This window comes from Entelurus aequoreus, linkage group LG06 (genome assembly GCF_033978785.1).
Source record: "Entelurus aequoreus isolate RoL-2023_Sb linkage group LG06, RoL_Eaeq_v1.1, whole genome shotgun sequence".
Lineage (NCBI taxonomy): Eukaryota > Metazoa > Chordata > Actinopteri > Syngnathiformes > Syngnathidae > Entelurus > Entelurus aequoreus.
This window is the reverse complement of record NC_084736.1, coordinates 26,876,201-26,890,659: the sequence shown is the minus strand read 5'-3', so window position 1 is coordinate 26,890,659 and position 14,459 is coordinate 26,876,201. Positions and strand designations below refer to the sequence as shown.

Here is a 14,459-nt window from a genome sequence, read left to right as displayed (position 1 = left end):
TTGATACTAGCGCGATAAGATCAGTACTTTTGTTGTAGTTTCTTGTCACTTTTCCCCTAACTGTTCCACTAGGAGTACAACGATACACAAAATTCACGGTTCGGTTCAATATTTTAGTGTCACGGTTCGATATTTTTTTGATACAAAAAAAAGAGAAATTTCAAAGCCTTTTTGTACTTGTAGTTCATTAAAATGATCAACATTTGTGTTTCAACTAGGGATGTCCCGATCCAGGTTTTTGCACTTCCGATCCGATACAGATGTTGTTTTTGCACTTCCGATCCGATACCGATACTGGCCTATCCGAGCATGTATTAAAGTTATTTAGCCTACTTAGTTGTCAGATTCGTGTTGAAAAGGGTTTTAGTACTCTTGATAACAACTAGCCAGCTGAATTAGGTGAGTTTGAATAATACACAATGGTTGGTAACAAGAAACTGACCTGTTTATTCAAGGATAAACACAAAATAGACAAAATCATACATGACAAACAGAAATGGCATCATTGAACTAGGGCTGGGCGATATGGCCTTTTTTTAATATCGCAATATTTTTAAGGCCATTTTAAGGCGATACACGATATATATCTCAAAATTTTGCCTTAGCCTTGAATGAACACTTGATGCATATAATCACAGCAGTATGATGATTCTATGTGTCTACATTAAAACATTCTTCTTCATACTGCATTAATATATGCTACTTTTAAACTTTCATGCAGAGAAGGAAATCACAACTAAAAAAATCACTATTTTTTTCATACGGTGTTGATCTGGAAATGTTTGCCTTGGCATTTTGATGGTGTGGGCGTGTGGCACCGAACGGAGATGTTGACGTGCGAAGTTTCAAACACTCTTCATTCTCTAGCAGGTGACTTTTCAAATGATGCTACATATTAGCAGTAATGCTACTTTTTATAGCAACGCTTTTGCTCCACACTTGACAAATTACGGTTGTCTGTTCGACATATTCCCACTTGAAGCCAAACCACCGCCAGACGATGAACCCCCTACTGTTTTTTGGGGGAGGTAATTACTTCTTCCTTCATCCGTATTACCACTCACACGGCTGCGCTAGAATCACAGCTAACGTTAGCCATGCTGCTACCTCTCTGCTGGGAGAGGGCGTATACGTATTTGACGTATGACGTGACAGTATGTGACGTGTGTAAGAAGGTGCGCTTGCTGTCTGTGAGAAGGGGACACAGGAAAGAGTGAAAAGAGCCTGACGTGTAATGCCAGCAGCTAAAAGCAACTGCGTGAGAATGTATACTCAAATATAACGATATAGTCATTTTCTATATCGCACAGAGACAGCTGACATTTTTACCGGTAACTTTTAATTCACATGGCCGTCTTAACGGTTAGGACACAGACCTGTGGATGTGTTGAAGGTGTGCTGGAAAATGCGTAACGGAAATTAGGGAGCAGCAGAAAAGTGGAATGTATTATTTAAATCGGTGCATTGGAAAACACGGACCGGAATTTTTTTTTTTTTAAACTGGATCTGGATCGGCATTTTCCCATGCCTTGCCGATACACATTTTTTGGCAAATATCGGCGGCCGATCCAATCCAAATATCGGATCGGGACAACCCTAGTTTCAACTTTAAAGTACAGTTTTTTAATTAAATGTACCTGGTGCACCTATACCTGCCCCATTTGCTGCTGTGCATACTTAGCACCATATAAAACAAAAACAGAGGCTTGTAAAAAATAATAATGAAATCAAATAAATGCACCTGATAAATCACCCATCTTCTGCTGTCTTTAATTGGGCTTGTGTCTTGTTGTACAAAACAGGAACTACGGTATCTGTAAAATAGGTTTGTGAAGGAATCTTGTAACAGGGCTTAAGTTGCATGTCGACGGCAATAAAAGTAGCAATCGCCCGATTCGTTTCCTTTACCCTCTTTGGATCATGTGCTAATGCAGTGGTCACCAACCATTTAGAGCCCAAGATCCCTGCCTTGTGTCGTTGTTATTGGTTGATGTCAACACTTTGGCCTTTCCTCATTGTGCTTCTTGCTGTTTTCCCGATTTTTGCGCATGTTTTTTGGTTTTGCTTTAAAATGTGCTTAGGGCCATTGACAATCGAGTCACGGGCCACAGATGAACCCTGTGCTGCACTTTGGGCACCGCTACTGTAGAAGCTCACTGTTTATGGCCACTATATTCTCAGTACAGTAATGTATTTGTTTTGGTCACATATGGGACACGAGTCACATGGTTTTTACTTCACCACTGGAAGTAGTAAAATCAGCTGGCTGGTTTTTCCTGTGTGATTAAAGAAAGGATAAACGGGGAAGTCCTTGTTTGATCATACTATTACTGCTTTTGCACATGTCAATGTTTAGTTTTGTATTCACAATGAATCAAAACAAAATCCGTATTTTGGCGCAATGTTCACGGAGTCTCGTATAGCATCCCGCCGCAGGTGAGCAATGATAGTCATGGACTTGTGGTTGAGGGAAGCGTTGTTTGATGTTGGATGCTACAAAATGTACGATTTGTTGGTACAGTCAGACATTCAGTCATTGTTGCAGCTCGATGATTTATGGCAGAGGTATGAGGGCGTGTTTAGGAGTTAAAAAGTGTGCCGGTTTGCGGGTCTGTTGGTCATTATTCGGGTGGGGGTGTCACTGATGCCATATTAATACTTGTTTTCTAATATTTTCGCGATTGACCGTTAGGGGCCCCAAAGATCGACCACTCCAACTTTGGGACACTAACGGTCAATCGGGATTGACGGGTTGTTTTGGTCTGAGTGAAAGTGGGTGGCGCAACTTAGGCTGCATAGTCAAGCGCACATCCACTGCGCTTTCAGCAGAGCGTATCGTCAGAAGTTGATGAACCAAACCATTGTATCGAACGGTTCAATACGAATATGTGTATTGTTGCACCCCTAACTAGTATTACTATTATTGTAACATTATCTCAAAGCAGTCCGACCAAGTCTGCTCTGGGCGCTTGTTTGCCCGCCATGCGTTTGAGTCGGTCCCAAGTCTGAAACCGAACGTGGAGTAGTAGCCTGGAAGTAGTCATTGCCATTAAGTCGATTGTGCCAGTCTTTTCTTTTGTTGCGCCCTACAAAGTGTTTATACTGCAAGTATTGTACTTATTGCACCCCAGTCATTGTAGTTTTCATTAAAAAAATTGGACTTGTTGATATAGCCATGTAAAATCGCTAATGCTAATTGGTGGCATGTCTATGGTATATCCAATGTAGGTTAGCATCGAGCTAGCACATTTTGAAAAGTGGAACCTTACTGAACTTCCAAGCGCCTTCTTTTTGATGGTTGATTGATTGATTTTTGCTTTGTTGGCATGGCAAAACTGTCTGCTATCAGTGCTTGTTTGCCCGCCAAGTGTTAGAGTCAGTGCAGAGTCTGCAACCGGACGGGACATCGCCATATGGTACCGTTTCATTTAACATGAAGCGGTAGGTGATAGTCCAGATGGAATTTGGTCGGTACCAATAAAAGTACCGAATTCAGTGCCCATCCGTAATTAACAGTGTGAAATTGTCTCAGTTCATCCTACACTGGCTTGATTTAAATTGTTATGATTATACTTTGGTGCCAAAATGCAGATCAGTTTTACATGTAATTAGGGATGGGTACGGTTCAAGTACCAATTTTTGGTACCTGGGAATCGATACTGGTACTCTACGGCAGTGGTCCCCAACCACCGGGCCGCAGCCCGGTACCGGTCCGTGGACCGATTGGTACCGGGCCGCGGCCGCACAAGAAATTAAAAAAAATAATAATAAAAAATATATTTTTATTTTTATTTTTTTTTAATTAAATCAACATAAAAAACACAATATATACATTATATATCAATATAAATCAATACAGTCTGCAGGGATACAGTCCGTAAGCACACATGATTGTATTTCTTTATGACAAACAAAAAAATACCCATAACCCCCCCACGGTCCGTGGGACTAATTTTCAAGCGTTGACCGGTCCGCAAGTACAAAAAGGTTGGGGACCACTGCTCTACGGTACCATTTTTCGGTACTTTTGTGAGTGATGATAAATATTATGATTATGAAAACTGCTGTACCGTTGTTCTATCTTTCGTTTTATGATTACATTTTTGGGTCTCAATTACAGTTGCAAGTCCAAAACGTTATATGGCAATAGTGTTTAGTTTATGGTGTGTGGGCTCGTCAGTTCAATCTTTGCTAAATCTAGTCTTTTGTTACGCCGCAGAAACTCTTAATGCTGTAAGTAATTTAATCATTACGCACCAGCTGGTTGATTGTAACGTGCATCTTAGTAGTAGTTTTCATTAAATTCAGAAAGGTGTTGAAATTGCCATGTAAAATCGCAGTGTTTCCCACACATTCATTTATTCGTGGCGGCCCGCCACGAAAGAATTACGTCCGCCAAAAATAAAAAATTTAAAAATATTTAAAAAATAATAATTTTTTTTTTGTCCTCTCCAGCTTTTCAGGCAAATCATATAGTTGATGTAGATGCCCATATCGGCTGTTCAGATTTACTTTACAAAAGAGAAGTGTAGGATACTTCTCTTGTTGCCTTATTTGTATTTGACTTTATTAAATGTATTTATATTAGAAACACAACATGTGTACCGTAATTTCCGGACTATAAGCCGCTACTTTTTCCCCTCGTTCTGGTCCCTGCGGCTTATACAAGGGTGCGGCTTATTTACGGCCTGTTCTTCTCCGACACCGACGAAGAGGATTTCGGTGGTTTTAGTACGCAGGAGGAAGACGATGACACAATGATTAAAGACTGACTTTTCATATACCGGTAGGCTGGTTATTTTGATAAGGTACAGGCGAGCACTTTGTATTACTTTGCACCATTGTATTATTTGTACTCTGCACGAATGCTGTTCGCCATGTCAAAGATGTGAAAGTTTGATTGAATGATTGAAAGATTTATTGTTAATAAATGGGACGCTTTGCGTTCCCAAACAGTCATCTCTGTCCCGACAATCCCCTCCGTGGTAGCAGGAACCCCTATATACTACGCTAATTACACATCAAAACCCTGCGGCTTATAGTCGGGTGCGGCTTATATATGGAGCAATCTGTATTTTCCCCTAAATTTAGCTGGTGCGGCTTATAGTCAGGTGCGGCTTATAGTCCGAAAATTACGGTATATAACAAAGGGTGCAAAGTCTGCAGGCAGTAGGAAACACATGGTTAAGTGTAGGGAGTAAAACTGATGGCAGTCTAAAGTTCAAGATTTTTGGAGCTCTTTGTTCAGTGGATCAGATGTTTGATGAAGCTCTGTGTCTATCTACCACCACTACTGTTTTCTGTTTATTTGTTAATGACTGTGGCAGGACACCTCTGCCTCTGTTTCACTTTATGTTGCTGGTAAATAATATGGTTGTAGTAGTAAGCTAAAGTTAAATTATTTAGTATGCACTAATTAAAGGGGCAGAGCTTTATGAGACATTTTAGCTTTTATATTTTATAAGATATATTTTTTGTAAGAACCACAATTAATAAATATATTTCAGTGAATAACTTATTGTTCAAATCTGTATATAAATATGTACATAAAGTGTTGTAATTATATTGTAAAATGGATGGATGGATGGATGGATGGATGGATGGATGGATGGACGTTTAAAACAAAACTGTTATTAATTAGTAAGTATAAATTTTTTTAGCCTTTTTAGAGAAAATCATATCAATGCAGTAAATTATGCAAAATACACGATGATGTCATGGTGACCACGCACATAGTCACGCCCATAACCACGCCCCCACCGCCACAGGTATCTTGGCAGTTTATGGGAAACACTGAATCGCTATTGCTAACCAGTAGCATGTCAATAGCAAATACAATGTACTGTATATTAGCATTAAGCTAGCGCATTTTTGGAAATGTAGAGCCTTACTTTAATTATGTTGGAGCGTTTTTTGAGTCAATTTGTTTTTTGGGATTGACAATTGCAACATTACCTTGAGATAGTTTGGCTGAGTCCGCACTCAGTGCTGCTGGAGTGATCGCCAAGTGCTGAGTCGGCAAACAGGCGTGACGTCACGCGCAACTCAGGTAGCGTAACATGGCATCGTCAAGTTTATGTGAATCGACGGGATTTGGTCGGTGACGGAAAAAAATACCGGATTTGGTACCATCCCTACATGTAATACGGGTCGATGTGAAAAATACAAGCCTGACAGTGTTTTGTGTGACACGAGTCATAAAATCTGACCTTTGCACGCACATGCCTGGCAGACCTCTCCGGACTCCGTTTGGCGTACGTTGTGCCCGAGTGTGTTTGGGCCTTTAAACTTATTCAGTGAGGATTTGTGGTCGCCCAGAGGTGGTCTGATATTTTGTATTCACCTGACGTCACGTCCGATTCATTAAATATGCGTGGTGGTCAAGCTAGCGTCTGTTCCCAATGGGTACCAGGCGCCATTTAGACTTTCTCGAAGAAAAAATTGCCCTAACATGCTTGCAATGTTTTAACTTGTGCGAATCGTTTATATCGCGCAAAGGATATATAAAAATTCTGAGTTCTTCGAGAAGGGCAAAAGAGTGCAAGAGTGTACGAAACGACAACGAGAAAAGTGGCTCTCGAATATAGCACTTCAGTCCAAGGGAGCAGAGTTGAAGAACGCACGAGGATGCAGATTTGTTTGATATACTTTTAACCTTTACTATTTTCTCATTGAACCATTATCTTGACATTATTTATGTAGTTTTGAAGTTCTTAAAACACAGTGTACCAAGGCTATAGAGTACTACTCGCGATTTGTTCACAAGGACACGTCCTTGCAAGACGCGAAGTCAAAACGTTAAAGGCAAACTATCTTGTTTCAAAGTTCTTAAAACGCAGTGAATCAAAGCTATCGAGTGATACTCGCGGTTTGTTTACAAGGACGCATCCACGCAAAAAGCAAAGTAAAATCATGAAATGCAAAATGTCTTATGTAGTTCTTAAAAACGCAGTGTAGCAAGGCTATCGAGTGCTACTCGCGGTTTGTTTACAATGAGGCGTCCTGCCAAGACGCAAAGTAAAATCGTGAAATGCAAACTACCTTGTTTCAAAGTTCCTCAAACGCAGTGAATCAAAGCTATCAAGTGCTACTCGCGGTTTGTTTATCAAGACGCGTCCTTGCGATACGCAAAGTCAAATCACAAAATGCAAACTGTCTTTTCACGAAGTTTGTAAAACGCAGTGAATCAAGGCTATCGAGTGCTACTCTTGGTTTGTTTACATGGACGTGTCCTTGCAAGACGCAAAGTAAAATAACGAAATGCAAACCATTTTGTTTTGAAGTTCTTCAAACGCAGTGTACCAAGGCTAATGAGTGCTACTCGCGGTTTGTTTCCAAAGACCCGACCTCGCAATATGCAAAGTCAAATCACAAAATGCAAACTGTCTTTTCGCAAAGTTCGTAAAACGCAGTAAATCAAGGCTATCGAGTGCTACTCTTGGTTTGTTTACATGGACGTGTCCTTGCAAGACGCAAAGTAAAATAACGAAATGCAAACCATTTTGTTTCGAACTTCTTAAAACGCAGTGTACCAAGGCTATCGAGTGCTACTCGCGGTTTGTTTATTAAGACCCGACCTCGCAATATGCAAAGTCAAATCACGAAATGCAAACTGTCTTTTCGCGAAGTTTGTAAAACGCAGTGAATCAAGGCTATTGTGTGCTACTCTTGGTTTGTTTACATGGACGTGTCCTTGCAAGACGCAAAGTAAAATAACAAAATGCAAACCATTTTGTTTCGAAGTTCTTAAAACGCAGTGCACCAAGGCTATCGAGTGCTACTCGCGGTTTGTTTACAAAGACCCGACCTCGCAATATGCAAAGTCAAATTACAAAAAGCAAACTATCTTTTTGCAAAGTTCGTAAAACGCAGTGAATCAAGGCTACACAGTGCTACTCGTCGTTTTTTTACAAGGACGCGTCCTCGCAAAACGCAAATTCAAATCGTGAAATGCAAACCATTTTGTTTCGAAGTTCTTAAAACGCAGTGTACCAAGGCTATCGAGTGCTACTCACGGTTTGTTTACAAGGACGTGTCCTTGCAAGACGCAAAGTCAAGTCACGAAATGCAAACTATCTTTTTGCAAAGTTCGTAAAACGCAGTGAATCAAGGCTATGGAGTGCTACTCGCAGTTTGTTTACAACAGGGGTCACCAACGCGGTGCCCGCGGGCACCAGGTAGCCCGTAAGGACCAGATGAGTAGCCCTCTGGCCTGTTCTAAAAATAGCTCAAATAGCAGCACTTACCAGTGAGCTGCCTCTATTTTTTAAATTTTATTTATTTACTAGCAAGCTGGTCTCGCTTTGACCGACATTTTTACTTCTAAGAGAGACAAAACTCAAATAGAATTTGAAAATCCAAGAAAATATTTTAAAGACTTGGTTTAAGTCAATATTTTTTTTACTTTGCTTCTTATAACTTTCAGAAAGACAATTTTAGAGAAAAAATACAACCTTAAAAATGATTTTAGGATTTTTAAACACATATACCTTTTTACCTTTTAAATTCCTTCCTCTTCTTTCCTGACAATTTAAATCAATGTTCAGGTAAATGTATTGTTTTTATTGTAAAGAATAATAAATACATTTTAATTTAATTCTTCATTTCAGCTTCTGTTTTTTCAACGAAGAATATTTGTGAAATATTTCTTCAAACTTATTATGATTAAAATTCAAAAAAAAAATTCTGGCAAATCTAGAAAATCTGTAGAATCACATTTAAATCTTATTTCAAAGTCTTTTGAATTTCTTTTAACATTTTTGTTCTAGAAAATCTAAATGAAATAATGATTTGTCTTTGTTAGAAATATAGCTTGGTCCAATTTGTTATATATTCTAAAAAAGTGTAGAATGGATTTTAACCTTTTTAAAACATGTCATCAAAATTCTAAAAGTAATCATAATCAGGAAAAATTACTAATGATGTTCCATAATTATTTTTTTTAATTTAAAAAAAAAAAAAAGATTCGAATTAGCTAGTTTTTCTCTTCTTTTTTTTCGGTTGAATTTTGAATTTTAAAGAGTCGAAATTGAAGATAAACTATGTTTCAAAATTAATTGTCATTTTTTTCGTGTTTTCTCCTCTTTTAAACCGTTCAATTAAGTGTAAATATCATTCATTATTAATAAAAACATAGAGTTAAAGGTAAATGGAGCAAATTGGCTATTTCTGGCAATTTATTTAAGTGTGTATCAAACTGGTAGCCCTTCGCATTAATCACTACCCAAGAAGTAGCTCTTGGTTTCAAAAAGGTTGGTGACCCCTGGTTTACAAGGAAGCGTCCTTGTAAGACGCAAAGTACAGCCATCCATTTTCTACCACTTGTCCCGTTCGGGGTCGCGGGGGGTGCTGGAGCCTATCTCAGCTGAATTTAGGCGGAAGGCGGGGTACACCCTGGACAAGTCAAATCTGAAATGAATACTATTTTGTTTCAAAGTTTTTAAAACACAGTGAATCAAGGCTATCGAGTGCTGCTCGCGGTTTGTTTACAAGGACGCGGTTTGTTTACAAGGACGCGTCCTTGCGATACGCAAAGTCAAATCACAATATACAAACTGTCAGGTTCAAACACTGATGACATCTATTAAACAAGACAATAGACAAGGAATCAAACAGAGACAGAATTAAATTTGACTCAATATTGAGGAGAGACATGGCCACTGTACTCTCTGCACAGTCTTGCACCACGCTCTGACGAAGAAAGTTTTCGTCTTTTCTTTTATTTAGATGTTCAATGTTTACGCAACAAAACATTTCTCAACAGGAATGGGGAGTATGTAAACAGTCCTTGTTTTCGGTCACATTGAAGACAAAAGAAGAAGATCCCTCGGGCTTGGGCTTGTCCTGGATTCAGCTTGATCAGGTTTTCGAGGACAATGGATGACCCCTCCCGTCTGTTTCTATCGTACACAGCGGAATCTTACAAGCGTTTTGCTTGGTACAACAAAAACAGCTTCTTGTCTGTTCATTGGAAACTCAGAATGGAAATTCTTTGTGATAACTTACACACAATTATTCCAACACTATTTTTTTGCGAAATTCGTAAAACGCAGTGAATCAAGGCTATCGAGTGCTCTTTGTGGTTTGTTTACAAAGACATCCAAGCAAGACGCAAAGTCAAATCACAAAATGCAAACGGTCTTGTTTTGTAGTTCTTAAAACGCAGTGTACCAAGGCTATCGAGTGCTACTCGCAGTTTGTTTACAAGGACGCACCCACCCAAGACACAAAGTCTAATTGTAAAATGCAAACGGTCTAGTTTCGAAGTTCTTAAAACGCAGCGCACCAAGGCTATCGAGTGCTACTCGCGGTTTGTTTACAAAGACCCGACCTCGCAATATGCAAAGTCAAATTACAAAAAGCAAACTATCTTTTTGCAAAGTTCGTAAAACGCAGTGAATCAAGGCTACACAGTGCTACTCGTCGTTTGTTTACAAGGACGCGTCCTCGCAAAACGCAAATTCAAATCGTGAAATGCAAACCATTTTGTTTCGAAGTTCTTAAAACGCAGTGTACCAAGGCTATCGAGTGCTACTCACGGTTCGTTTACAAGGACGTGTCCTTGCAAGACGCAAAGTCAAGTCACGAAATGCAAACTATCTTTTTGCAAAGTTCGTAAAACGCAGTGAATCAAGGCTATGGAGTGCTACTCGCAGTTTGTTTACAAGGAAGCATCCTCGTAAGACGCAAAGTACAGCCATCCATTTTCTACCACTTGTCCCGTTCGGGGTCGTGGGCTCAGCTAAATTCAGGCGGAAGGCGGGGTATACCCTGGACAAGTCAAATCTGAAATGAATACTATTTTGTTTCAAAGTTTTTAAAACACAGTGAATCAAGGCTATCGAGTGCTGCTCGCGGTTTGTTTACAAGGACGCGTCCTTGCGATACGCAAAGTCAAATCACAATATACAAACTATCTGTCAGGTTCAAACACTGATGACATCTATTAAACAAGACAAAAGATAAGGAATCAAACAGAGACAGAATTAAATTTGGACTCAATATTGAGGAGACACATGGCCACTGTACTCTCTGCACAGTCTTGCACCACGCTCTGACGAAGAAAGTTTTCGTCTTCTCTTTTATTTAGATGTTCAATGTTTACGCAACAACACATTTCTTAACAGGAATGGGGAGTATGTAAACAGTCCTTGTTTTCGGTCACATTGAAGACAAAAGAAGAAGATCCCTCGGGTTTGGGCTTGTCCTGGATTCAGCTTGATCAGGTTTTCGAGGACAATGGATGACCCCTCCCATCTGTTTCTATCGTACACAGCGGAATCTTACAAGCGTTTTGCTTGGTACAACAAAAACAGCTTCTTGTCTGTTCATTGGAAACTCAGAATGGAAAGTCTTTGTGATAACTTACACACAATTATTCCAACACTATCTTTTTGTGAAATTCGTAAAACGCAGTAAATTAAGACTATCAAGTACTACTCTGTTTGTTTACAAAGACGTGACCTTGCGATACGCAAAGTCAAATCACAAAATGCAAAGTATTTTTTGGCGAAATTCGTAAAACGCAGTGAATCAAGGCTATCGAGTGCTCTTTGCGGTTTGTTTACAAAGACATCCACGCAAGACGCAAAGTCAAATCACATAATGCAAACGGTCTTGTTTTGTAGTTCTTAAAACGCAGTGTACCAAGGCTATCGAGTGCTACTCGCAGTTTGTTTACAAGGACGCACCCACCCAAGACACAAAGTCTAATTGTAAAATGCAAACTATCTAGTTTCGAAGTTCTTAAAACGCAGTGAATCAAGGCTATCGAGTGCTACTCTCGGTTTGTGTACAAGGACGCAAAGTCAAATCACAAAATGCAAACTGTCTCGTTTCGAAGTTCTTAAAACGCAGTGAATCAAGGCTACCGAGTGGTACTCGACACCTATTTAACAATACCACCTTAACATTTGACAACCAAAGAATTACACAAGGCGACTCGGTAAAGAATTTGGGTATTATCTTCGACCCAACTCTCTCGTTTGAGTCACACACCAAGTGTTACTAAAACGGCTTTCTTTCATCTCCGTAATATCGCTAAAATGTTTCCATTTTGTCCACTAGCGACGCTGAGATCATTATTCATGCGTTCGTTACGTCTCGTCTCGATTACTGTAACGTATTATTTTCGGGTCTCCCTGTGTCTAGCATTAAAAGATTACAGTTGGTACAAAATGCGGCTGCTAGACTTTTGACAAGAACAAGAAAGTTTGATCATATTAGGCCTATACTGGCTCACCTGCACTGGCTTCCTGTGCACTTAAGATGTGACTTTAAGATTTTACTACTTATGTATAAAATACTACACGGTCTAGCTCCATCCTATCTTGCTGATTGTATTCTACAAAATGTCCCGGCAAGAAATCTGCTTTCAAAGAACTCTGGCTTATTAGTGATTCCCAGAGCCCAAAAAAAGTCTGCGGGCTATAGAGCGTTTTCTATTCGGGCTCCAGTACTTTGGAATGCCCTCCCGGTAACAGTTAGAGATGCTACCTCAGTAGAAGTATTTAAGTCCCATCTTAAACCTCATTTGTATACTCTAGCCTTTAAATAGACCCCCCTTTTAGACCAGTCGATCTGCCGTTTCTGCTCTGCCCTTCGTGGAGGGGGGGGGGCACAGATTCGGTGACCACAGATGAGGCGCTAGCTGTCCAAAGTCGGGACCCAGGGTGGACCACTCATCTGTGCATCAGTTGGGGACGTCTCTGCGGTGCTGACCTGTCTCCGCTCAAGATGATCTCCTCCTGGCCCCACTATGGACTGGACTCTCACACTATTATGTTAGATCCACTATGGACTGGACTCTCACAATATTATGCTAGATCCACTCGACGTCCATTGCACTGGTCGCCCTAGAGAGGGAGGGGGGGATCACCCACATCTGCGGTCCTCTCCAGAGTTTCTCAATGTCATCCTATTGGGTTGAGTTTTTTCTTGCCCTGATGTGGGATCCGAGCCGAGGATGTCGTTGTGGCTTGTGCAGCCCTTTGAGACACTCGTGATTTAGGGCTACATAAGTAAACATTGATTGATTGATACTCAGTTTGCTTACAAGGGCGCGTTTGCGCAAGATGCAAAGACGAATCATGAAATGCAACCTCACCGGAGCCAAAACAACGCACTATTTATCCGGGAGAGTCTTGATCCTAATTTCCTTGACCCAGTCACACACAAAGAAGTTGTAGATCTCCGTGCTTTTCAAAGCTTTCATCTGTGTAGAATGACATCTGGAGCACCAGATAGTTCAGATAGTTCAAGACGTCCGGTGACTCGACCGGCATATAATCCTTGAGATCACGCGACTAATCGATTTTAGACAATGTTTATGGATCGATTCCATTGCATAGTTCGAATCTTTGCTCGTATCTGCCTTTAGAGACGACACCTAAGCCTCCAGTGCACTGAGATAACACCATGAAAGAAGAAGAAGACGCTACAAAGTAGCCATGCTGGTTTGGTTGACCACCACTTTCCGGAAAAAAAAAAACATGACCGAATACAAATAATTCCCAGTTACACCTGTGAGTTGTGGCTTTTGTCTTACCACTATTCGACTCTTGAAAGACAACAGACTTTCCCAGCTCAACTCCTAGTCGCCTGTAAAAGGAAAGGGACAACATTTTAACAGCAGGCTTGCACAAACAAGTATTGGAAATTGAAGTATTTTACAGGGAGACATTTTGCCAACATTTGCAAAAGTATTGCTAGTTCAAATCAATTTGAACAAGCCAGCATGTGGCAACGATCACGCTGTTGTGGATATTTCACTGTTTGTCACGCAAACGCGTGAAGCTTGATGACTTACTCAGTTATCTTCTTAGCCAGCTGTGTGCAAGCTGCGGAGGAGTTAGCGGAGAAAACTCGGTATCCACTTTTCGCCACGTTCATTGTGCCGCTGCGTCGGTGATTCGCGTCCCCTCTAAAGAAAAAGCCCAAACGTGGACTTTGGCTCACACAAATGTCGGCTTATAACGCTGAGGTCCGTTAGCTGTAGCGTGCTAACCTGATAGCGTGCTAACACCGGCCTGCTAGCTAAACCGCGACAATCGAAACCGAAAACAAAAACAAAAAAAGCGGCTTTCAATTTCGGCACAAAGGTGAATAATTTCTGCCGAGAAGCGATTGAAATGTCTTAGAATGTGTTAAGATGTTTCTGACGGGACGTGACGATGCTGCGCTGGATGCTAACAGCATGCAGAACTACGGAAGCCTCTTTATGACAAACTACTTGGCTTCGCTCATGATGTTGGCTTTCATCTTTATGTGTCACTGTTTGGATCACATGATTTAATTATATATATTCGTCTATGTTCTGATAAATTACAAAGTATTGCACTTACATGTGAAACATATTCATAATTCTAACAATACATTCTTCTGTCAAATGAAGCCACGGGATACCAATTCAACTCATGTATGATTATTTTTGCGATGTGATAATAATAATAATAATATTA

General features: G+C 40.3%; 1 protein-coding gene across 1 annotated transcript in view; it reads right to left on the bottom strand.

Moving 5' to 3' along the window:
* The window catches only part of LOC133652084 (phosphoribosyl pyrophosphate synthase-associated protein 1), a 36,178-nt gene extending 21,943 nt beyond the window's left edge, over positions 1-14,235 (bottom strand). Inside the window, exons 1-2 of the mRNA XM_062050460.1 lie at positions 13,808-14,235; positions 13,547-13,599 (exon numbers count right to left, since the gene is read on the bottom strand). Of these exons, the coding sequence (XP_061906444.1) occupies positions 13,547-13,599; positions 13,808-13,890 (136 nt within the window). The 5' untranslated portion in view covers positions 13,891-14,235. The remainder of the gene's footprint in view (positions 1-13,546; positions 13,600-13,807) is intronic.
* Between the last annotated feature and the right edge of the window lie 224 nt (positions 14,236-14,459).